The following is a 26,597-nucleotide window of genomic DNA, read 5'->3' on the forward strand; positions in this document are numbered from 1 at the left end:
TTTTTGCACGACTACTTAACGCCAGAAGCTGAAACTGTTAAGAAAAACAAAAAACACCAACTCGTGATAAATGCATGAGTGTTGTCGGCACTAGAAATTCATGTATCAGTTGTTTTTTTCCAACCTTCCTGCAACAAATTTTTGTTCTCAATTAGCCCCACATGCTGTATCGCTGAAGAAAAGATTTGCATTTCAAGACGTTCCCCACGCCTGTCTGTCAGGACGACACTGCTGACAGAGTTTGCACTTACTTTTCCTGTATGTGCTGATAGAGTCTTCACGAGGGGCTTTCTAGTTCAGTCAAAAATGGATAATTTACTGCGCAGCTTCAGTAGCTGCAGTTTATAACATCGACTTAAGTTACTGCTGGTCCTACTTAAAGGCTGTCTAAGGCCATGGTTTCCTATGCAATGCTGCTTAAATAGGGACCTGTGGCCTGAATGTGTAGCCTCTTCTAAGCTCTCCAGCCACTTCTTACACAATTAAGTTACAGATCCAATTATGAAGTCCATCATTTGGGAGCACTAGTGATTTATAATGCTTTTCGGAATGCCTAACCAAGCACCATGAGTAGTATAGTGTGTTGTCATCATCACTGGGAGAGGCAGGTAGGCAACGTTTAGGTCTAAACAGCATTTTCACACACAGAGGGGAAAGCAGACACTTTCAGAGACTGGATGTGAGGCTTGAGAGATCCTTGGTCTGACATGGTATCGCAGCTTCTATGTCGATTACCATTACAGCAACATAAACTTTCTCCTTTTTCTTTGTATAAAACCTCGCCTGTGTGCGTAGAAGAGAACAGTTGGTTTTATAGATATGTTATTGGTGGTTTGTATGAACTCCTTGCTTGTAAGAGTGAAAAAAATGTTCAGCAAATGTTTTGTATTATGTGAAAAATAATCTGTAAAAGTAGCCTTTGTAAATTGGTGAAACCAGGCAATACTGTGTAGTGAATGTGCTTGTACGCTGTTGCTGTACCATATCTGCAGCCCCTCCATTTCTAGTGCATAGAGTATAATCCCCTGTTCTCCAATACTCAAGATGGTATCAACGGCTGTAGCAGTGAGGGGATGAAAGCAGGAAGCTGGTATCCGTATCTATTATAATATTCTGCAGTGTGAAACCAGGGATCACTTTATGCTAACAGGAACAGATGGGAAACAAATATCGTCGCCGACTTTATTAAAAGCTCAACCCTATTTTTAGAATCTTTTAGAATTCTTTCACAATTTTTAGAACATGTTTTCAGTATTGTGTCATCATATGGTGCCAACTCTGCTATATTGTAGTATGGGAAGGATTGTTCAATTTTTTTCTGTTACACCTAATCTCTGCTTCTTGTCAAAAGAAGATGAAAGAAAAGGAAAAAAAAAAAAAAGACAATACCACTGCAGTCCTCAGTCCAAACCAGAAATACTCATTTTGTATCCTGGTGAGTTTAAGTGGCAGAGGAAGGTTTAATTGTTTTTTCTAGCTGATTTATTTCTATCAGATTATGCTAATCAAAGTGATTTAAAATTATTCCTTTAGTTGCAAGAGTCCATCTTCAGAACAATTTTGTTTCATCATTATTCACAATGTTGTTATATTGTGTATGAACGCACCCTAAGAAGACAGCTTAGATTTTCGTGACTCTCTTTTCATGAAAGCAAGAAACCATAGAAATCTAGGATGAGGCAGCCCGAGTAACCAAAGCCTTATTGCCAGTGGGTGAGCGCTGATAGGAGAACACCCAGAGGTTCTCAGAAGCAGTTCCTTTACTGTATGTCTAAGTAGCGTATATTCGCACTGACCTTATAACCTCTGCCAAGGAAAGAGTTCAGAGGAACTTTGGCTGCAGTATTGCAGATCTACAGATAGTGGAAAATACTGTACATTTGGATACATTTTCATTTGTATGACTGATGCTTTAATTTTCACTAAGGGGGATTTTCCAAAGGCTCTTTGCTCCATCCGCACGTGGTACTTTCAGTAATTCCTACAATGAATCTTCTTCTGGTTCATTGTTGTAGAAGGCATAAATTCTTGTTATCATAATTTCACTGTGCTTTCATGTTTATTAAAATGATCTATTGCATAATATTAAAAATAAAAAATATTTAATGATTTTTAATATTCTAGATTGCAGTATAGCCCTAGCTTTTACATAATTGCTTGGAAAATAATAAAAGAATGTCTCAAGTATAGAACTGGCAACACAAAATTACTTGTCTCATTAACTTATAATGTAGATTATGTATTTTGTATAGTGTTTTTATTACTTTTATTACTTCTCCCTTAAACACCAATATAATTCTTGGAGTAGAAAAATTAATACAGTCCCTTACTTGATAGGAATTATAAACCCTCTTGATTTGAAAGTTCCAGTGTGTATGAATATCCCTTACATTTGGAGTTCGGTATGATCTGTGATACTGTATATAACATATTGTAATAGGTGTCATTATGCTCCAGAAACCTTAAATCATTATTTTCTTGCCTGTAATTTTCAAATACAGCACTCGAAATTGTATGTAGTTTTAATAACATATTGGTAAATAAGGCAGTATGAAAATTATGTGATAGCAAAAATGTGGGTGGAGGCATGGGAACAGAAATGAGACTGCTGTTTCTCAGTACTGAAACAGTAGATTGTGGACTTGTGTTTTTCCTTCTAAATATAGCGATCATGGAAAAGTTGTGCCGCTGTGAGCTTTGCATGCTCTTTTAGATCAGTCTTTTAATACACCTTGATCCTGGCTTTTGCTCATTGCACCTTCATGAGGAGTCCTTCCTTGTCTTTGCCCAGTGTTATGTTTTGTAGTTTAGTAAAATGTCTAGCAGAGGAACAGCAGGCATTACTTCATTTGTGTCACAAAACTTCAAAACTGAGAAGCAAATACACTAGTTATGCTTTTGTTGAATCATTGTGGGAGACTACTTAATCTCATTTTCAGTGTTGTTGCACTGTAACCGTTTCATAGCTGGTCTTAATACTCTGTGGGCTCTTACTGTATCACTTAAAGAGCACTGCTCTGTCATTTAATACATAGTTTTCTTTATTGCAGAAAAAGCAGCAGCAGCTAATGAAGATGAAGTGCAAAAAGCAGATGTATCATCTACGGGTCAGAGTGTCATCGACAAGGATGCACTTGGACCAATGATGCTTGAGGTGAAGAGCACAAAATTCCTTTATTTAAGCCAGTTCTGCTCCCCCTAGGATGAAGAGCAGTGTAATGAAAAGAAAAAGTGCAGTCAGAGGTCACAGTAAAAGAATGGTCAAGAGAGACAAACCATCCTGGCTATTTAGGATTATGTCATTTAAGAGCAGGCAGCATATTTCTGTTGGATTCAGTAATGAAACTCTCTTTAACTTGGGGTGGGGAGAGGCAGAGAAAGATAATTCAGCTGCTTTGTAACACAGACAACTTGAGGGGCTTCAGTTGGTAGCAAGTCTTGGGTGTCTGCATGTGCATGTTTTATCTGTTGTAAACCACGACAGATTTGGAAGACCTGTTGTACCTAAACATTGACTTACATATACAGTAGTATACATGTGAATAATACTTCCTCTAAAATTGCATGTCATTGCTATACTGTTTTAATGGTTTATCATTTCAGCACCTAGAGCTTGACTGTTCCCTCTAGAATATAAAAATGATCTAGGAGAGCTTTCCAAGCCATGTATTTCAGTTTAAGTTAAGATTTCTGTCTGATTTTAGCTGTTATTTTGATATCCCACGAGGCTGCATGGTTAAAACCTAGCTTCTTAATGTATTAATAGTAATATTGGCTAGGTATGTTGTCTGGGATCCTAATGTCATATGCTACTGTCCTTTGGCACTACTGCTTTATCTGCTTAAGCTCACTTGCAAACTGTTTATTCCTGTTTTGACTGTGGGCTTTATCTGTACAGACGAATAAATGTTACTTTAGATAAAACAAAACACAAACTCTGAATCAAGCTAAAGGAACCAACTTTGGCAGAAGCGTAATTATTCTGTCATTTCTGAATGTTGTAGGACCAAGATGCATGTTATAACAGTTTTAAGTATTTGCATTATTTTTCATTTTGTTAGATGAAAACATAGTTTTCTGTACTACGTGCGAAATAAAGGCTCCAAAATCACAGTACTAAACATAAGGAAGATTAGACAGGTTGTAGTGAAAACATTCTTCTTTGAAAAGCGGGGTAACAAATTAATTGATTTAATTTAATATTTATTATACATGCTCACTGAATTGAATGTTGTTGGTTTTGCTATCAAACATCCATCTCTTACATTGCTATGCTAGAATTTATCTTTAACTTCCTATTAATTTAATTGTAAGGACAGGGAAAATAAGGATAAGATTTTTTTTTTCCTGGCTTATCTTGCATGATTGGCTATTGCAGCAAACACGACATAAAATCACCCGTCTGTTCCGTTATTCCATTTAATTTAGTTTTCCTTCACAGTAAAACCCTTGCATATTAACAATGAAAGACTGTGGAACTAAATTAATAAACCGTGGTCCTTTTGCACCAAGAAACTTAAAAGGACTGAAGGTTGTTATACGTTTACTGTGAAAAGACTACAGATACTTTCTTTGTGTCTTTATCTCCTTAAGGAAATGCAATTGAGTTATTTAATCTTTACAGAACCCCTTCAAAAACCTACCCTTTTCCATTGCCAAATAATAATAAAAATGGCAATGCTGATGAACAGTTTATTAGTTGATTTGGTTTAGAAATGTAATTGTCTGTTTTTATTAAAGAATAAAACTGAAGAATCCTCAAAATAGTGAGTGTTTCCAGCTGAAGAGAGTGAGTAAAATTCATCATGCAGCTGCCTCTGAGGAATATTTTAACATATTTCTTGGTTAAAGCAGAAAGTAGATAGGAAGAGAGGGTGAAAAAATAGTCAAGAGAGCGCTGACAACAGCTCAAAGAACACAAATGTAGTTTCCATTCCAGTATATCATCTAAAATAGTATCTGTTCTCTTGTTTTCTCTTCCAGCATGTTGTCCGTTATTTGTTCCCCCATTGTACCAATAGCTCTGAAGAAAAGTTGTTTATTGTGGTTGCATGCATCTGGGGACAGAATTAAGAAATTATTGCAAAAGTGGAATCTTCTAAAAGATTTCAGTGGCTTGGTGCATTAACTTGCTCAAAAGCCTGCTGCTGCTTACCTACAAGATTATTTTATTACTAGAATAGAAAGAAATGGGACTGGCATATAAGGCCCTGTGTTACTCTAGGCTCAGATGACCACTTCTGTGGTCAATGCAAGAAGCAGCTGTGAGGAAACAGCACAGAGCACTTCCTTGCCAAAGAAACTGCTGTAGTAGGAAAATAGTAGGGAAAAGAGATTATTGTGGGATGCCAGTAACTCTCATAATCTCTTGCTTGCCATCTCTGCCTTTGAAAGTTTTCTCCTTGGGGCTCTGATAAACATCTGCTATGGCTTTGGTTTTGCAATCCCTTTGAATTGATGTAAGCGTGGACCGCTGCCAAGCAGAATGGTTCAGCCAAACCCACACCCTTCTGCCAGCTCTAAACGCCGTGTGGTTTCATGGTGGGCCAGTTCAGGGGACTGATGTGGCTAGCATCTATTTTTTTTTTTTTCCTTGCATTAAGTTTCAGCCAAGTCAGTTCTCTGGTCCAGCTCTTCATATCCTCAGACAGTACAGGGAGCTGTCATGGTGTAGAGAGGACTAAACCAAAGAGGTCATGCTTATATTGGCTTCCAGCAGTGATGAAATGCAGTCTAAGACACTAATCCATAGCAGAGATGCTGATAGAAAATTGTATTGGAGCCTCAATTAATTAAATCTTGTAAATCATTGTTAGTTAAACTAAATACTAGTCAGCAGGAAAATGTCATGAATGTTACCAAGGCACATGGAAGGGAGGGAGCTCTCCAAAGAAAGCGAATTAACAGGAGGAACCAAGAATAATCAGAAACAAAAAGGCAGCAATGATAAAAAACAGGCAGAGATTAGAATTTGTGACAACTAACAGGAGAAAAAAAGACCTAGTTTATCTTAATTTAGAGGCAGTCAGGAAAAGTATATACTTGTACATTTATTTGTGGGTTTTATTATTTTGTAATTTAAAAATATAACAAACAAAGCATTTGGCAGCCATTAGCTCAGCTACTCTGCTTGTGCGTTATGCTTTCACTATCCCTCTCCTTTAGCTGAATCATTAACTAACTTAGTTTGGGAAGGACCTCTGGAGCTTGCATAGTCCTACCTCCCACTGTGAGCAGGTCCAACTAAAGCAGGTGGCTCAGGTCTGAGTCCAGCCGAGGTTTGAATATCTCTGGGGAAGGAGATTTCACAGCCTCTTTGGGCAGCCTCTTCCCGTATCTGGCCACCTTCATGGTGAATTTTTTTTTTCGTGTGTCTCCATGAAGTTTCCTGTGTCGCAAACCTGTGTCTGTTGTATCTCGTCCTTCCCTTGTGAACCTCTGAGTAGAGCCTGGCTCTGTCTTCTCTTTAGCCTTCTGCTAGGTGGCTGAAGACAGAAATAAGATCCCTCCTTAGCCTTCTGTACTGTCTGGATTTGCTAACTGCTCAAGTATTGCTCAGTAGTGTACAATATTTTTAATATGTATCTGTAGCCTGTGTACTTGAGAACTGCCTGGTAAGACCAACACGCAAGTTGTACAGTATACAAGTTTGGTCATATCAAAAATGCCTCATGCCTGTATACACTTGCTATGGCAGCTCCTCCTTGTTAGACTGTTTTGCAGTGAGCTGAGTTCAGGTTTAGTGTGGATCCACTTGCTTTTGATTAACCCATAATGAATCATGGGTTGCCTATTTTTCTGACTTTTTTCTCTCCCTGGAGCTGCAATAACTAACAACTGTTCTAGTGATTTCCCACCAATCCTTAGAAAGGTGAATAAATCAGGCAAAGCTGCAGAAGTCTGTATGGGTTAATTGTTAATTGAATGCTAAAACCAAAAGCTTTGGTACTTTAAGTTTAAATGTATCCCCCTTTATCTGCTCATATGACATAAAGTTAGAGGGATGTATTCTGAAATACTTCTACCATCCACAATCATGCTTGCATCTTAAGGAAAAGAAAGTTTGCATGAGACGTTCTTACTGGTATTCAAATTTTTACTTCATCCTCATCAGGTAGAAGTGATGTAGTATTTGGCTTAGGCTTCAGGTAACATACAGCAGGTATCTTGGAAAGAATGCTTCAGCTAGGTTGTCACCATCATAAGAGATAAGGGGGAAACCAATCAGCAGAAATTACTAATTTAGACACTCCCTTGCAGAAACTTTTAAGTCCTTTGAAATACTATGGAACTGAGTTGAAGAGGTGAAAGTCTGGTTCCTGTTCCCTGGATCATGTGTGGACTGAATTAAACTGGTGTCAAATAAAAAAAATGAAAGCAGTCCTGCGAGTAGGGACTAAAGCTGCACCATCCTCGATGCTCACTGCCTGCTCTCAGTTCCCCTTCCCGGTCTCTGCTTTTAACCCCTCGTGTTCCTGGCTGCATGGGGCCTCATTTCTATGAAGTTGCATTGCTGGAGTCATGGACAAAGCCTTTCTCTTTCTTTCTGCCAGTGTTTTCCTTGCCTTATGTCAGCACACCTTATGATGTTTTCCTGGGATCAGTCTCCCTGTGCTGCATAGAGGAGTGAACAGGCTCTAGATTTAGCAGAACCAGCTTCTGATCCAGGTTTCCAACTTCATAGGCAGGCAGATAGGTAGCAACCTCTTCCATTTTGTTTGTTTGTTTGGGGTGGGGTGGTGGTGGTTTGTTTTCATGCGTGGGTTTCGTTATTTTGCAAGGGGTGCACCTTTGTGTGCTTTTACACTGGTTTGATGTAAGTAAGATTAGATGCTCAATCTGAAATGTGTCCTTTACTATTACAGACAAGAATATAAGGATTGGGATGGATGCAGAAAGATTCAGCTATGTCTTCTGAAGGAAATACTTATTTTCTGGATATCTGTTGTTAGTCTGATTAACAGTATTGTGTTTCTCTCTCTTTCTCTTTCTCTCTGTGCTTTTTTTTTTTCCCCTTTAGGCCCTAGATGGGTTCTTCTTTGTAGTGAACCCAGAAGGTAACGTTGTGTTTGTTTCTGAGAATGTGACACAGTACCTAAGGTACAACCAAGAAGAGCTGATGAACACAAGCATATATAGCATCCTGCATGTAGGAGACCACAATGAATTTGTCAAAATCCTGCTGCCAAAATCTTTAGGTATATACCTTTTCCTCGTATCATACCATTACTTATTTAACTTTGGTTTCATAAATCAGCGTTTCAATAACTTAAGTTAATGTCCTTCCACTACTTACAGTTTCATCATATACACTCTATTTTAATGTATATATAGGCTGTATGAATGATTAATATTATTCTCAAAAGCATCCTCCACTCTTTTCAGATTCTCCTTTGTTAAAATTACTCTTAGTTACTCATGTTAACTGATATTTTTAATGGATCTCCAGAACGAATCATTAAAAGACAGCGTTAGCTATATGAACTCTCTGTTAGTTCCCTGTCTAGGCTGGTTATTCTAAGAATGGCCCAAGAAAGGGGGAATATAAAAGAAAAATCAGAAAACTCCTTATGCTAGAATATTTATTTCAATGGTTTTAGTCTCACCAATGTTTACCCTTATCTTTCAGAAACTGTTTTTGTTAGTTGCAGCCATTTTTTGCATTTATATTAATATTGGGTTTAATGTCATTGGTTTTTGGAGGAGGTGAAAAGAAAGTCAATACTAGGCACCTCATTTACTCACAGCAGTTTAAAAACTATTATGCAATTCACTTTAGCATTTTATGACTTTCTAAACCCCTGAAGAATTGAAAATGTAACACTTTTAATGGCTAAACCCCATAATTACTGCTTTTTTTGCATTTTATGACTGAAGAGGGCAAGTGAAGAGTATTTTAAATAAGACCCTGCTATTTCCTTATGTGGTGTTACGTTAATTTGTGCTGACTGATGTCCAGTACCTATATTTGTGCATCTCGGGATTTTGTTTCCTTTTTTACTTATCTTAAGTACTGTGTTAGGCTTTACTTTTATCCATCACTGCATCCAGGTCATTCTCATCCCTTCAGTCTTTCCCGTTGTAGCTGAGACTATGTGTTTCAATATATTACCCATTGCATTGCTTCCTGTTTTTATAAATACCTATTAGTTTCTTTTCTTTCTGTTTCTAATCTGGACACAGATTTTTATACAATGCTGCTATCTCTTTTGTATTAATCACTTTTAAATTCAACGGAGAGATCCTACATACTGCCTTATTTCTTCCAGGCATATAAATTAACTTGATCTACCCAGTAGGCTTTTCATTGTGCTCTATAACTTTTACACGCACCAATATTTAGACTTTTATTCTGCTTTTCTACTATGTCATTATGAGTCACTTGAAAAAAACATGATAGCTGAAGAAATTAGCAGTGCTCTTAAAACATGAGAATTTTATAAATTACCTTGTTATGTGCTGGTTTGGGCTCTAATATTAAAAATAGATTGTTGTTGTTAAACAAGCTTGTTTCCCGACCAGTTTGCAAAGCACCTTGATTAATTTCCTGTGGATAAGCAGCAGAAATGACTGCTACCAGATTTATCTCACTATATGATCTTTGCTTTGCTCAGTGAACGGGGGATCTTGGTCTGGTGACACTCCTAGGCGTAATAGCCATACCTTTAATTGTCGGATGCTGGTAAAACCTCTTGCTGATTCTGAAGAAGGCCATGATAACCAGGAAGCACATCAGAAATACGAAACTATGCAGTGCTTTGCAGTTTCTCAACCAAATTCCTTCAAGGAGGATGGTGAAGGTAACTACTGCTTTCAATTTGTGTTAGTATTTTCTCTTTCCATGCTGTTGCGGGACAGCAGTTTCGGTGCAGTTGATAAAGTGAGGTAAAGTTGATAAAGTGGCTTCTGAATCCTGAAAAATGGAAAAATTGTAAGTTTTTTTTCTTTTTCATTTAACTGTAGAAGTGTACTTGCACCTTGGATTATGAGTGTATACACTCGCGTGCATCTATTTGTTAAACCATTATAATTGAAATTGAGAGTAACTCTGTTTACGTTAAAGAGATTTCCTAGTTTTATATCACTGCAATTGTAAGAAGAATGTAGCTGACTGGGAGGAAAGTTTCAATTTTTTGAGTTCTTAGAATTTGAAGACAATTGTGGTTCACCATTTCCTTTACCATTTACTACTTCAGCAGGTAAATTTCCTCAGTTTGTATTTTAAGTATTCAGATAAGTAAAAATGGCTTATTATGAAGCTGCTTTCTCAGGGACAGCAAGCACTGGGGGCATGTTTAAGAAATGTGGCTTCCTACCTTAGTGGAAGGTACAAAATGGTGAGTGTTGAAGAAATGTGCATGCAGTATATCCTTTTTGGTTAACGATCTCCTGAGTGGTTGAGCTGCTACAGGTATATACATAAACACATGCCAATAATTATGGGCAGTGGTGGAGTCCATGATAACTTTTCTTCTGAAAAAGAAAACAAACCCACCTCTCCTGTGTTGTTTAATGTTGTAGGAAATAATGAAGATGTAAAGCCACTGAGTTCTATCTATCCTTTTGTTGGTACAAAATACATTCTTTTGGTCCAAAAAGATTTAAAGAACTTTTTAAAAATACTTCTGAATTCTTTGTGGAAACAAAATCTTCCTCTTCTATACAAATTACTGAAGTAACATTTTTCTTTAAGATTTGCAGTCTTGCTTGATTTGTGTTGCAAGAAGAGCTCCAATGAAAGAAAGACCACTTCTTCCTTCATCAGAGAGCTTTACTACTCGCCAGGATCTACAAGGTATTGTGAAATAGGAGGTTTTCATTTCTTCCCCACCCCCAAAGCGGAAATTGCTGTAACAAATGTTTTATCTAATATCAGGCAAAATAACTTCACTGGACACAAGTACCATGCGAGCAGCTATGAAACCTGGCTGGGAGGATTTGGTGAGAAGATGCATTCAGAGGTTCCATTCACAGCACGAGGGAGAAATATCTTTTGCCAAGAGGCATCACCAGGAAGGTTAGGTTTCATATTTTTGGCACTCTCTGTATTTAAACTGTTTGTCATTTGTATCTCTTGGTTGTGTTTGTTAGGTTTACATGGAACAATCAAGGGCTACTGACGGTCCCTTTTTCAAGCTGATTTGCCTGACACACTGATGGCTCGCTCTAGAGAGGTTTTGCACCTTTCTCCCTGTTTGTTTTAGCCTGCTTGTTATAACTGTGCCATATCGGAGGGTACTTGGAATCTTCAAATTGTCGCAGTTATTTTAGAAAGAAAGACCCTTGTGTGTTGCCCACCAAAGCATTCCTACCCATTATTCTTCAGATCCTCAGCTCACACATTGCAGTTCAGTGACCTGTATTCCTTTTCTCTACAAAATGGGCTTTTGCTGTCACTTTTCCTGTGAGAAACACTCAGTGTGAATTACCAAAGTCGCAGCACTCGTGCTATCTGGAAACCTACATTGTTGTACTGTATCTAGCTGATAAGTGTTATAGGATACACCACAAGCACATCTACTCAGTCAAGATTATGGTAGGTAAGATGTAGGAGAGTACTGCATTGTGAAAGGTTCCCCATGAGGTTTCCGTGGTAGTGACTGGGTGGGGATTTTTCTTTTCATAAAACCCTGATACTGCTAATTCTACTAACACAGATCCAAATTACTAGAAACAAATAACCCTTTATAGCCCACAGGAAAGTTCTTTCAAAACCAGTGGGGAATAACTGGAACATTTCCAGTGCAAGAGCATCATTCTTTGGGTTCATGTTTGTAGAACAGGGTTTACAGCTGGCCTGTAACAAATAGTTGCCATGGTCATTAAACAACTGGCACGCTGTCTTGGAACCAAAATTGTAACTGGAATCTCAAATTATTCCACCAAATACACAGAAAAAAAGAAAAAGAAAAGCTTTAGTCATGCGGCATTAGTTAAATATTCTTTAATAGGTTCTGATTTCATGAAACCTTCAGGTTTCATGTTGGGAATGTGGGGGTGATATTTTAGATAACAGCTTTTGCGGTATATACAATAGGAGTGCTAAAAGTTCACAGCCTCATGCTGTGATTTCAGACAGAGCTGAAGAAGGTAGTATGCAATTAAAGTTACAGCAGGGGTTTAGAGAGCAGTTTCAGGTAAGGACCTGTCTGTGCCGAGGGTGATTTAGGAGTTTCTGTTACGGCATCCAGCCACTTGTTACTTCAGTCCTCTTCAAATGATTCCTAACCAAATTAGCAGCTCCTCCATCCAGTGCCGAGGTTTGAGTGGGTCTTCTCTAAGCTATCTGTGAAGTGATAAAAATACACGTGTTTTGGAGTTTGCACGGTATCATTCTGCAGGAGAGGCTTAGGATCATCATATAAACTGTAAAATTAGTCTAAATGAGGGGGCTCTTTACTTCTTGTGGAAGTGAAGAGAGTGAGTGATAAGAGGAGGAGGAAAAACCTCTGGAATTGCTTTGCTGCAAAGGATCCAGCATTAGAGAGGAATAATGGCTGAAATGTTTCCTTCCCCTGCCCTGCAGCATGGAGAAGAAAAACAAGGCATATCTTGGGCAGTAGCATCTTTGCACTTGACTGAAGAACGCCTTGCATTTTTTAAGTCATTATGGTTTGAGAATAGAAGCAAAGAAAGTAACGGTCTCCTACGTGTAATTCAGTGTTACAGCGCGAAAAAAAATTCAGCATTAGCTTGATAAACAATAAAGAACACAAAGCTTTCAAATTAACTCTCAGTATGAAGTGTAAAATATATGGTAAGTTTTTATTGGCCACAGTCAGAAAAATAGCATTTCCTCAAGAGGAATACGGAAACATTCTTGTTTGCTTAAAGAATTAGTTTGGAAAATGATTTAAGTAGAGATTTCACTTGTATCCTGTTGGCATTGAGTACTGGAATTTCCTGATGTGGTATATGCTAAAGTTAAGAGCTTTGGACCTTCTGGTGCCCAAAGGTTAAACTGAAACAATGACATACCTAACAGTGAAATTTTGCTTTGTATTGTTTCACAGTTGTAGGTTTTTGTTTTTCTTTACATTTTTACTCTGAAAAACCCCTTCTGGTTGTTTAAATTGTGCTTCCTGTTTTCTCACTGCCTAAATAATACTTTAAAACCTTGCAGAACAATATATAACAGTGGGGGAGACAGGGAAAGAAAGCAATCATAACTAGTCCTGCAAGGCTGAAAAGCTGCTAGCTCTGTAGAGGAGACTGTTTAATAAAGCCACACTCGGAAAACCGTGTCATTTCATTACAACAGGAAATATTAAAAGACAAGCAATGAAATGAAGATCAGATGATGCTATTAATTAAAATAAAAAAGGAAAAAGAACCAAAACCACAGAAAATGTGTATGTATGAAAAAATAGGAAATTAGAAGTATTTGTAGTGCTGCTTTCCTATTTTTTCCCTAAACAATTATATGAAAATTCTGAAGTTAAGTATTTCCCTCCTGCCATATCTGCAATCCTAATGTAATAGCTTTTGGACTAGGAATTGAAAATGATCAAACTTGTTTCATTGATGGCAAAGAGTGAACAGTAGCATAAATGTTTGGAGATTTGCTTTTCCATAACATGATTTCATTTTTAATTAAAGAAATGTCACAGGGGTCTATAGGAGTTAGAGAACTGAATTTGTTGAAGTTCAGATTTACACTGAACTTAAGGGCTGCAGAATATGTGCATTGAAGTAAACCTCAAACTAGAAATGCAGTCATATCTAACACTGGGGAAGGATAGCACAGCCCTAATTTTGGTTTAGGTAATTGTATTTGTAATTTGTTTGAGCTGTATATTTTTGTATTTGTTCTTTAAAAAGTAATAATTTCTTGTTCCAGTTCTTCTTATTTCTAACTGTTCCCATGTAAGAGATTTATGTACTTTTTAAATTAAAGAAGTAGCGAGAGTAACTGTTACAAGATAATTTAAGTAGGCAATAAGGAGGAAAAGATACAGGCTAATGGAAACATGATCTAGAAACTAAAGGCATTTATATTAATCGTCGTGATGTAGACGATACAGATGAAAAAATGTATGAGGAACAAAAGGAGTTAGACACATATTTGATGAAAAGTGAAATGGACATCGAGGACTTCTTGGTCCACTCCTGAAATATTCTGTATTTCATAGTATCTGTCCTGCTATTGCTGTCACTCCTTACAGGTTTTCTTTTGATCGCCTCACAGTATGTGGGATCCTTTATTTTATATGCAACCCATCTATTTATTTTCAAAATTTTTCTTCTGTTTTTGTTTTGTTTTGTTGGGGTTTTTTTTAGAAATTAATGGAGTGTCTGTGGTATCAGTGCTGATGGATTTAGAACATCAGATGTTGAGCATCTACGCTACCTGTACTATAGATTCTCATTAATTTAATTCTTGTTATTTTGCTTGCTTTCAGTGCTGAGGCAGGGACTAGCATTTAGTCCTGTTTATCGGTTTTCTTTGTCTGATGGCACTATCGTTTCTGCCCAAACGAAGAGCAAGCTCATCCGTTCTCAGACGACTAGTGAACCTCAGCTTGTAATCTCCTTGCATATGCTTCACAGGTAATCCTCACCGGTTTATTACATCCACACTCAGCAGAGAGACAGGGAAAGTGAAAAGTTGCCAAAGCAAATAGATTGTTTAATGCTGATAGACGTTCAGTTGACCTAGAACTGATAGCATGAAAACAAAATGAGTCATGAAGTGCTAAATTTTAAATTTAAAAAAGTACCATTAAGTTAAAAACGGTACTTGGAAATATTCTTGCTTTTTTTTTAGCAGAACACTGGTACTATTGTATTTGTAATAAGATTTTAAAAATCCACCTCTCTTTTTATAGTTAACGTTGTTCACCTTTGCCTTTATACCTAAGGTAACAAGTACAGAGTAACAAGCTTCACTACTCTGTATGCTTCAGTTCTTTCACGTCTCATGCTTTAGCAAAATGTGAAGGTTTATCTGCACTTACCCTGTGCAAGTAGGAAGGGTTTTCATCTCATTGAAAATATATACTAGGAATGTTCCATTAGTATTTGTTTTTGAAAGTCAAGAGTTGATTTGATTTTTCTCAGAACCTAATTTTTTCCTTCCTAATCTACTTGACTCTGTCTCTTTTATAGCTTTTAGCATTTGGGAATATGTCTGATTTTTCTGATTTAAGTTTTAGCTCAGAAGTAAAAAGTATATTGCATCCTCCCATAAACTAATTAAAATCTACTGAGGAAAAGAGAAGTGATCTCCAGGTGCTCTTGCAAAAGCTTTTTCTCTGTGTGTGTGTGTGTCTCTCTTCTGTCTTATAGCCTACATCTCTAAAATACAAGTTTCAGCTCCTATGCGTGTGGTTTTTTTTCTTTCTCCTCTTTTCCTAAACGCCCATGCAGGACTGGATTGCTAACAGGCTGTTCCCATTCTGAAGTCGTATTCAGTAGTTGTCTTGGCTCACATGCTTTTTTGGAGCAGTATCGAAATACTCTGGCAGTGTAGAAACACGACTTTTTCAACTTTCCTTTCACTATGAACTTGGTGGGCAAATAGCCCACTCCAGGCTTGTGGTAGGGATAACTCATAGAAACTCAAAACTCCAGCAAACAGCTGTCCACAGCTGTCTTATAAAACATGCATTTGTTTGGGTCATATGTTTCAGATGAGGTGTCTCTCAGTTCTAGAAGTTAGCGATTGCGGAATTGTAGGGAAAAGATATATATTAAAGGGAGAGAGTCTGAAATTGTAACCTATCTGTATTTCTAATGGCTGTCATTTAAATGAAGTATAACTTTGTTTTTCCTCTCTTCCACTGATTTGTTAATAAGATACTGAAAAACCATACTGTTAACGTGCAGCCATGTTGGGAGTTGCATATCACTTTGGTCAAATTGTCAATTTGTTTTTAATTGTAGGTTTGTTGTGTTATTTTAAAGCGAGGTTTGGGGTTTTGCTTCTTTTTCTGTAATGTAATTGCAAGTTGGCCACTGTCATTTTAGCTAATGGGTTGTTTTTCTTCCCCTTGCCGCATAGAGAGCAGAACGTCTGTGGAATGAATCAGGATTTGACTGGACAAGGAATGGGGAAGATATTGAACCCGATTAGCTCCAGCAGCCCTGCCCATCAGGCCATGTGCAGTGGGAACCCAGGTCAGGATATGACCATCAGTAGCAATATAAATTTTGCCATAAATGGCCCAAAGGAACAAATGGGCATGCCAGCAGGCAGGTTTGGTGGTTCAGGGGGAATGAACCATGTGTCAAGCATACAAGCATCCACTCCTCAGGGTAGTAACTATGCACTAAAAATGAATAGCCCCTCACAAAGCAGCCCCGGCATGAACCCAGGGCAGCCAAACTCTATGCTTTCCCCAAGGCATCGTGTGAGCCCTGGAGTGGCAGGAAGTCCTCGCATCCCACCCAGTCAGTTCTCCCCTGCAGGAAGCTTGCATTCACCCGTGGGAGTCTGCAGCAGCACAGGAAATAGCCATAACTACACCAACAGTTCCCTGAACGCACTTCAGGCCCTCAGCGAGGGCCACGGCGTTTCTCTAGGATCGTCGTTGGCTTCACCTGACCTAAAAATGGGAAATTTACAAAATTCCCCTGTGAATATGAATCCTCCCCAGCTAAGCAAGATGGGAAGCCTGGACTCTAAAGACTGCTTTGGACTGTATGGGGAGCAATCAGAAGGTACAACTGGACAAGCAGAGAGCAGCTGCCATTCAGGAGAACAGAAAGATAACAGCGAGAGCAACATGCCACCGGTTGTCAGTGGCGAGAGACCTGATGGACAGAATAAACTGCACGATGGAAAAAGCCAGACAAAGCTCTTACAATTGCTGACCACCAAATCGGATCAGATGGAGCCTTCGCCTTTGTCCAGTACCATGGGAGATGTTAGCAAGGACTCCACGGGAGGGTTGCCTGGGTCTGGTTCAGCACATGGAACCTCGCTCAAGGAGAAGCATAAAATTTTGCACAGACTATTGCAGGACAGTAGTTCTCCTGTAGATTTGGCTAAGCTCACAGCAGAGGCCACAGGCAAAGAACTGAACCAGGAATCCAGTAGCACAGCTCCTGGTTCGGAGGTGACTGTTAAACAGGAGCCAGCGAGTCCTAAGAAGAATAATAATGCACTACTTCGCTACTTGCTAGATAAAGATGATACTAAAGATATTGGTTTACCAGACATACCCCCAAAACTGGAGCGGTTGGACAGTAAGACAGACCCTTCCGGTAGCACAAAGTTAATAGCTATGAGGACGGAAAAAGAAGAGATAAGCTTTGAGCCTAATGAACAGGTAAGCAAATCTTTGCATTACGTGTGAATGAGATGTTCTAGGCCTGCATTCCTGCCATCTTAATTTTTTCCAGACTTCCTCTAAGAGTAATTTCTTGATACTTCAAGGGGCTGTTACATGTCTTTTGAAATCCAGTCTTCACTCAATTTTCCAGCCGGTGTTACTAAGTTGTGATCATCATTCTGTCTGAAAGAACAGACTCTGCCTGGGAGGAGATGGATAACGCAGGGACTGAATGCTGGGGAACCTTTCCCAGATGGTAGTCAGATGAAGAGAAACTACTTCTAACTGTTGGTTAATGCTAACTTACTGACAGCTTTTCCCACAGGCTGTTGTTGAATTGCTGTGGGCTAGCTGGGCTCTTGACCTAGCCCAGCATATCAACTGCATTTCTCCCATGTCAAGCAGGTTCATCCTCAAGGACAGGAGTTGTTTGAAAGGAGCAATACCAACTTTGCATTACTGGTCTTTGTGCTATACTTGATCAGCGAATTAAAATCAAGGCAAACAGAGTTCCCTTGTTTCTGTGCCAATTAGGGGGTTTTGTTGTTGGGGTTTTTTTACTTAAAAAGTTTTTATATTCAACCCCAAGTTCCCGTGGATGATTAATTGTTCAGTGCAGAGATCATGTCTCCCTGTGCAAGGTTATCTGCATTGAATTTTGCATTCAGAATTTCTTTGCGTTCTGTGTACCATTGCTTGTTGCTCTGTTGCCCAACATACTAATAAACTGTATGTTGTTGGGACCTATGCTAAAAAGTGTTATTTCACTGGCCTTCATGCAGAATTCACTTTCAAAAAGCACCGGGTTAACATCACCCAGAATGCTCCAGTTTTCAGAGCTTTGCAAGAAAAAGGGATGCAGCGAAAGCAATTTGCTAGCTCAATATTATGGTTTATTTTATTTATAAAATGGGTAATTACAATATCAATTTTAGTATAAGGCATTTTCTGGGGAGTTTATAACTAACTGGAGTTAATGATCCTTAGCTTTGTCCTACACTATCAACTCTCCCAGCTGGTCATTGATCCCTAGGCAGTGCCCTGTGCATGAAGCCTTAGTTTGTAAATCATGATCAGATCATACACTGTGCAAATGTTCATGACTCTCATTCATAGCTATATCCTTCACTTTTAAAATATAGTGTATTTTTAATGTGCGGACTGGGTTTGAGCGTGTTTATTTTTGTGAATCAATTGTATTTTTATTATTGTGTGTGTAAATGTGTATAAATACATCATTTTTTGTATTTTCTATACTGTATTTTGAGGCTGAGGAGGGATAGACAACATTTTCTTAGCCTTAAGTCACAGCATTGGATTTTTTTCTTTTGCTTTGCCCTTTCAGCAGTCTCTAACCAGTAGACAGTTCATTCAACAGTGGTTATAACCACAAAACATGGAGGCCAAACATGCCACCACAGTGTGGACGCAGCACTGTTAAAATCTCAGTTATCCAAGTGTCTCCTAAGGTTACTTCACTTCTTGTGTTTCAACAAAATTTGACAGCTATTGCCATTATGTAGAAGCAATTGTGGTTTTTCAATCCTTCCCATGCTTTAGGGGGAAACCGAGCCAAATTGCGCTAATTTCTACATGGATTAATCCTCAAGCCTGGAAGTTAGTTCAGTTCTGAATACAGCTACTATTTTGTAGTGCCTGTTAGAGGGAGGGCTTAGATTCTCTGTGAGAACTTACGCTTGGTTAGGCTAGAAAAACACAGATATCAAAAAATTCACAGCTAAACTGGCAAGAATAAACTATTGTAAAAATATCTAATAGATTTCAATTCCTAGTTCAGATCCTACTCATTGAAGTCCATATTGGATTGAAGGCAGAGATTCTTCAGAGATTCCTCAGTATTTGATAGTGGACAAGAATGTAGAATTTGGTAATCACCAAAAAAGTTATGTCCGTCTAACTATATCAAAATCATGGCCTTCAGATGGTTTACTCCCCAAGAATTAAATTTCTAAAAGAATAAAAATTTCCTTTTTTGTGATCTCTGTGGACTAGAGAAGAAACAGCTAGGCCTGTGAACCCAGTCACAAAGAGCAGGTTTTGTCCCCTCTAGAAGTTAGCTGTCCAGTCCAAGGTAGTCCTACGAGCTCCTTTTATCGTTAATCGAAAAATAGAAACACACTCCAGGATTTTTTTTTATCTTATTCTAATGTGTGTCTAAAATAGGGAAGATAAACTGCTCTCTAGTGATGTTCCCATTGAATAGTTGTAGCCTAGATGGCTAGTTTAAACTAGCTGCCTTACTTTTTCATGACTAAAGATAGGCAAGTTGCATCTCACCCTAAATGTAAACACGTAACTATAAGACTGACTTTAAAGAAAGAGACTTCAGTGTCTGCAAGCATTGCCTCAAGCATTTGAAAATCAAGTCCCCAATATTACGAACTTTGTAAAGTGAATAGTCTATTCAATTTTTATTTTTAGGCTTTGTGTTTCTGAGGTCAGGGGAGGGATTTGAGGGGGTTGGAGTATGGACTATGGATGTATTGCCTGTTCTTAAAATTTGAAGACGGAGATTGTCTCCCACGAGAGAGGGAAGCGGAGGTACAGGCAAGTCCAGGAGTTGGGGCTGTTCAGAAACTCACGAAGCAGTGCAGGAGTCGTGATAAAGTGGTAAGGGCTGAAGTGCTGAGGCTTCCTCAGCGCCGAGTAAGGGGAAGCCAGGCCCACAGCTGTGATGGAAGGCTGCTGGATAATGACAGAAGGGCTTTTGTTGCTCCCATTGGTTGTAAATAGAGTTTTAAAACCTACTTAAAATGCAGTGAAACCTGGAACTGAATAAACAGGAGAAGTCCAATGTGGAGTAGGAGAGGAAGTGGTGGGGAATGTAAAATAATGTAAGCGTTTATCTAGCTGAAGGCCAGGCCTTTAAACAAATAACCACTTTACCCCAATTATAAAATCACTGAAAATATTTAGTATCAAAAACTCTTCAGCTTTGGAAGATGGTCTCCCACAGGAAGTGCTCATTGCCTAAATTTAGATCAAAGCTGGAACTATTTAGTACAAGACTAGAACACAGATTCTTGTGCTAAATTCTTCCATCCTCCTGCATCCTTCCCCCCCCTTCTTCCTCCCGTATGTAAAAATTAGCCGTGTGCTTGTGTTACCTATTTTGCAGTTTATTTAAAACTTCTCCTCCCTGAGGAATGTTGTATTTTTAAGTAATTAGTCACTGGAGTGTGCAGTTTCTCTGGAAACTTCAGCAGAGTGGCAGTGGGATGGCCTCTGCAAGGGGGATCGGGGTGTTGGGAGGCAGCAGAGCCATTACGTTTTCTCCTTTTACTTTTGGTGTGACTTTCTGAGCAGGAAATGCTTTGAAGTGCACCACTGTACTAAAAATAGCAGTCTTCTAGGTAGTGTGTTTAAACATACACTTCTGCAGAGAGCAGCAACTGACAGGAAGCCTTTCTCAAATGGCAGAGAATATTTCCAGTGCCGCTGTACCTTTTTCCCTTCCTTGGTGGGATGATGGTTATCAAGCTCTATTAGGCTGATTGCTATTCCAGTTAAGGCAGCTGTGGGGGAGAGGATGACAGAGAGACCTGCTGGGGAGGCTCAGCGGAGCTTTTCCTACAGCACCAGCAGTAGCAGGACTGTTGCTATCAAGCGCCACGAGTGCTCGTATTGTTCTCGACTATTAAAAAGGGAAGGCAGTGGAAACATGAGTCCTGATTTGCTACAGATTTGTTTTATAGGGCATCCCTCAGCAGTAAGCCTACGTTTCCCTGCCGGTCCACCAGCTACCGTAGAGCTGCCCTGGTGGGACTTCATCCCGCACCCTCCTTTCCCTGTGCTCCGCTGCTCGTGCGGTCTCTCAAAAAAACCCTCATCGTGCTTCTGGCTGCAGCCAGCACACACTGCTGCTGGTCGGGAGCAGCCTGTGTAGTGGTCAGCAGATGGTCAAATCTGACAAGGACTGGCTAACAGCTCGGGAGAAGGAGCGTGAAAGTGTAGGGGGACATCAGAGAAATGTCACACGCTGAACAATGTCAGGTATTGCCTTGATAAAGCAACATTTTGTTTAGCCATATTGTTTTGCACTGCAAAACTCTTCTGTAAAATTGGGTGTGGATTATTATATTCATATTACAGCTGAAGAAACTAAGATGTAGAAATTTAAACCGGTTTATTCTCTGAGAAAGCACTTAGCGTAGTGCAGAGTAAAAGCCTTATCTCAATAAGTGTACTCTCCTCTTTTTTAGGCAGCAGACAATATAGACAGCCTGTTTGTCTGACAGGGACTTCGCAATGCCACAGTCTCCACCAGTGCTGTTCCAGAAATCATCTTAAGCATGTACCTCTTTGTCCTAAAACTCAGAAACTGTTCTGGTGTTCCTCACACACTTTGTCAACTCTGCTGTCCTCTTGCTTTATGTGGAATCCAGTATCTTCCCAATACTAAAATATGTTTTTTATACATGCCCCTCATCTTCCAAAAACCTATTTCTTGATGTCCAGAATGCATTAAATTCAAGAAGGACATTGGTTTCTTCTTGAAATTCTATCAAAACCTTAGAATGGGAATTCCATTTTCTAAATGTCTTTCAGCTAGAGTTCTGTTTCTAGAAGTCAGTAGTAGATTAGCCTGGTAACATACTGGGATTTCTAGCCAATTGTTTGTTTAATGCAGTTACGAGGGAGAAAAAGACTATATTGATTCCACTTCTGATTTACTTTTTCCTTCTTTTTATAACCCTTTAATTTATGGACAGTTTGGAGCAGAGGTTTAGTTTTGTTTACCTTTTATGGTCAAATGCTAATGAGCTAACTTGGGTTTTATATAAGGTAGATATAGTTTCAAGTTGTGTCCCCACCAAAAGACATCCTGTTGTAAGGAAAAAGGCCCAGATGCCTCTGTCATATGTCTTCCTAAAGGCAATGTATACATGTATGAAGTTTGGAGTACAGGGTCTCAGTGCAAGCCATGGGCATTGCCCATGGTGGAAAAGAGATCTCTAGAGAGTTTAGGATCTTACCCAGTCCTTTACAATCCATGGAAGCTAGACTTTGACATAGAAACTGTTGTAGGCTGAACTTCATGTTGAGGTGTAACTGCCTTTCAGTAAGCAATTAACACTTTAATCTACCTTTCTCTACATGATGGTGATAAGTACGTTGAAAGTAGGTACTTTTTCAAATGCAGAAATACTTCTAAGTACAATTTGTCTTATGTTTTCTGGCACTTAGTGTCCCAGTTCTATGGGGATTGTTGTAATTGCATTGCTTAGAGATAGTGAAAATATGTGCACAAGAACTTTCTTGTGATGCTTAGCACTTTATCGGGCATATTTTTTTTTTAATTCATGACAAATAATTGTTTTACAGGGAGGTTAGGGTGTGCCTTCTACTTACATAAAGTTCAATTTAGACCATTAACAAAATAAATATAGAATATGAATAAAAGAAAAATCCCATGAAATTAACCAAATAAATATTTTAATGCTAGTTTCTGCATATATGGTGCCATTTGTGGGTGAATCTGGAAAGACTTAGGCTAACATCATAGCTCAGTGCTAATTCTAAATCTATTTTGGAGGTTTTGCAGCAGTTGAGAACCCTCATCAAAAAATAAAGATAAAATATTTTATATTGATTATGTTAAGCAAAAAAAAAGGAAGGTTATGCATTTGTGTTGTTGTAATACATCTGTTGCATTTGGCCTTTCTTTGCCACTTCCTGAGAGGAATTAAAAGCATCTTTAAAAGCAGTTTTCTGACACATTTGGATCAATATGTTCTTCTCTGGCTGTGTTTTGGGTTTGGTTATTTTTTTTACATCTGACGTTTAAACAAAGAATTGCAGTAGCCAAAATGTTAAAAAAAAATTTAAAAAGACGCAAAGTCCTGCACAAAACCAAACAAAAAAACCCCTGCAACATATAAAACTTCCCTTCACTGTTGTCTCAAATATGTTTAATGAAGGCCATATGTCTTAATTCCCCCAAAGAGTACTGAATCATCCTTCTATAATTTATGATACTCTACATCAGTCTCCTCTACTGGCTCTTGCAGTCGTCTTGTACCAGATTTCCCAGGGCTTAAAATGCGGCTCCTATAAACATTGCTCACAACTGTCTCTCGGAGCGCCTTTTGAATCTGCTTATCACCTGTCCGCACAATGATTTAGGCTTCCTATAATCACATTTGATTCCTCCTGGCTCTGCCTTTTCTGTTGGTGTGCTGTGTCCACCCATCTGCCTGTAAGTGCCTGGAAGGCAGCGAGTCAGCAGGGGGATTTGTCAAGAGCAGGTAGTGTTGGACCAACCTGTTTTCCTTCTGCAAGAGGATAGTGGGCTTTTTGGCATAAGAAAAGCAGCGTATGCCATGTGTCTTGGTTTGAGTAAGGCTCTCTGGCACTCTTACGCATGGCATTCTTGTAAGCAGATTAGAGATGCATGGTCAAGACGAAACTGCTGTGAGTGGGTAGGAAGCTGTTTGGAAATCCTTACACACAAAGCAGTTATTTAAGGATTCACTATCAAAATGGAGGTGCTGCAGGAGCTCGTGCAGCATCTAGAGCTGCTCAGTGTTTTAGTTAACCTAAATGACCCAGTGAGAGAATAGAGCGTATGCTTGGTAAAGCTGCGTGCGACACTTGAATGTCTGCAAATACACTGGAGGACAGAATTTAAATTCAGCTGCAACCAGGAGATATGGAAGAAAAATCTTAGGAGAACATTCAGGATGAACAAATGCTATTTATTACAATTAGTCAAGAATAATATCACAGTTTTTTTTTTTTAAAAAAGGAGGGGACAACTGGATAGATAGGGCTTTTTCAGAGCTGTGTCTGGGGATCACAGTGAGCACAAAAGGAGTGAGAGTCGGTAATGTTATGTAATTAAAAAAATCACAGACTTTTCTGGAATATGCCATCAGAGTGTACTGTGTGTAGAGTAAATTTTCTGCTTTACTCAGCAGTTGTAAGGTTTCATCTTAAGTCTTGTTCTGGACACGGCACTTCAGCGAAAGTGTGGATCAACTGAAGACAGTCCACAGGAGCAACAAGAGTAATGAGAGGTCTAGAAAACAGGTTATATGCTGAAGAAAGTTCAACAAGTTGAGATTGCTTATTAACTTGAGCTTAAAACCCGAAAAGGCACACGTTTTCAAATACAGAAAAGGTTAGAAAAAGAAAGGGGAACACAACTTTTCAAAATACAACAGGAAGGAAGCACCTAAATTTCTGTAAGGGAGACTTTGCATTGACACTGAGGAAAAAAACTAATAGTAAGGATGGCAGAGTGCTAAAACAAATTCCCCGGGGAAGCTGTGGATTTTCTGTTACTGGATGTCTTTAACAAGAGGCTATACGAACTTCTGTAGGGAATGGCATACACTGATTTTGCCTTGAGGCTTTAAATTTCTTCCAGTCCTCTGATTTTGTGATTTCCTACCGTTTTGCCAATAACACCAGCGTCCAGATCACCCACATGCTGCCTTTTAACGGAGTCAACTCCTTCCTCTTTTGCACCATATATTCCGATCTGTAAGACTAGGAGGTGATGTGGAAGGAGTAAAGAGTAATACCGTGTTTATCTGCAGTCAATCATCAAAAAAAGGTATGTAGAGATGTAACCTCGAGGTATCTTAGCTGCCTTTGAATAATACAGCTGGGCTTCCGAGGAGCAGGTTAGCTGTGGCAGCAGGAGTTTAGTACAGACTACTGTGCAGTGCTTCCTAGCTAGGTTGTGAGAGCCTCAGTAGGTAGTTTAAAGCCATCTCAGGTATTTCTACATTATCCTGTGATCTGCGGCATAAGCTTGCTCTCAGTAAGTAACATGTTCACGATGTGGTGGTAGGACAAAAAAAAAAAAAGAACAGGAAGAATTGTGTTTCAGTTGTGTGCATGTTTGTCGTGTTGTTTCTCGGTTCCCCATCCTTCACGGCTGGCTGCTCACTCTCTGCCTCTCTTCCGTCATTGCACGTTTCCTAATGAAGGTGCTGATTTTGAGTAGGTTTTTGTTATAAATAATGTCATGAAAAGTTTCCTGTGCAACTTGGTGGTAACTGAGACTGGACTGCCTGCTGGTAATTATTACGCAAAAGAGTTTTATCCTATTTAAAGGTTTAGGAGTGGAGAATATACTTGTAATAATTTCCAAATTTCAGTCAGAAAAAGATTTTAATTCTGAGGGTTTATAGACAGACCAAAAAAAAAGACTGGTGAAAATCAACGTTTTTAAGAAAAACATGCAGGTCAGTATTTATGGTAATACAGAATGAACTTAATTTTTTTCCCATCTTTATTTCATGGTAAGTTTCTACTGAATTGAATGTAATTAGATTTCTCTTTTTTTTTCTTACTGTAGAGAAGTTATTTTCACTGATTTGGGAAGTTGTGAGCAAAATAAATTCCTAAATCTAGTAACTAGTTGACAGGTTTTAATTTATAGAACTTCATTGAAATGTGTATTTCTTGCCAGTTAACTTATATAGAGTTATTCAGTGTTAAGGTTTTGAATCTAACAAAGAAAATGCATATGGGGAATTGTTTTAGCCATGAAGCAACTTTTCCATCGTATGCTTTTAATCAAGTCATAAAGAGACTAGAAATATGACTGGGCTGAAAGGAATATTGGTTATACCTACATAAACCCCCATGTTCATCACTGTTGGATCTCTTCCCCTGCCAAATTATCCCTGCTGTCTGCACCGGTCACAGAGTGCACAGGGAGAATCTCCGCTTTGCCCGAGGTACAGATCATGTGGCTGTTTGTACGTCCCGATGCCAGGGTTTTGAAGGGGTGCCAGTGTCACACCGGGCTCCCCAAATGCAAGGCAGACGAGCCCTGGGAAGCCTGTACAGTCCCTTTTCGACAGCTTTGTGAGCTTCCCCCACATCGGGCTTCTTGCAGGAAGTGTCCAAAGCCGGTGCAGGCGTAACAGTAACGCGGGCTGCCTGGCTCTGCACGAGCAGGATGCCGACAGCAGGTGAGCAGCGACGTGTACTGTGGTTTGTGTTTTTTTTTTTATTGCAGCCAGGCAGTGAGTTGGATAACTTGGAGGAGATTCTGGATGACCTGCAGAACAGCCAGTTACCGCAGCTTTTCCCAGATAGCCGCCCAGGCGTGCCAGCAGGCTCAGTCGACAAGCAAGCCATCATCAATGACCTCATGCAGCTCACCAGTGACAGCAGCCCTGGCGCGGCTGTGGCCACCCAGAAACCAGCAATGAGGATTTCACAGAGCAGTGAGTCTGCTTTCCATGCGCGTGTAGGCAAGGCTTGCGAACCCCCAAAGCGGCGGTCATGGTGCCCCTGGGTCGGCCGGGGAGGAACCGGGCAGCTCCTTGTCCTGGT

The 26,597-nt window shown here is 39.2% G+C and overlaps 1 protein-coding gene across 6 annotated transcripts in view; it reads left to right on the forward strand.

Annotated features, from left to right (window-relative positions):
- The window catches only part of NCOA2 (nuclear receptor coactivator 2), a 199,249-nt gene that overhangs the window by 140,661 nt on the left and 31,991 nt on the right, over nt 1-26,597 (forward strand). For 5 of the 6 annotated variants that reach the window (XM_076329574.1, XM_076329573.1, XM_076329578.1 and 2 more), the window contains 8 exons: nt 3,051-3,154; nt 8,021-8,198; nt 9,615-9,800; nt 10,694-10,795; nt 10,877-11,017; nt 14,403-14,550; nt 16,004-17,273; nt 26,278-26,488. In XM_076329574.1, the coding sequence (XP_076185689.1) occupies nt 3,051-3,154; nt 8,021-8,198; nt 9,615-9,800; nt 10,694-10,795; nt 10,877-11,017; nt 14,403-14,550; nt 16,004-17,273; nt 26,278-26,488 (2,340 nt within the window). The remainder of the gene's footprint in view (nt 1-3,050; nt 3,155-8,020; nt 8,199-9,614; nt 9,801-10,693; nt 10,796-10,876; nt 11,018-14,402; nt 14,551-16,003; nt 17,274-26,277; nt 26,489-26,597) is intronic. The other variant, XM_076329579.1, reaches the window with a different exon arrangement.

This window comes from Aptenodytes patagonicus, chromosome 2 (genome assembly GCF_965638725.1).
Source record: "Aptenodytes patagonicus chromosome 2, bAptPat1.pri.cur, whole genome shotgun sequence".
Classification (NCBI taxonomy): Eukaryota; Metazoa; Chordata; class Aves; order Sphenisciformes; family Spheniscidae; genus Aptenodytes; species Aptenodytes patagonicus.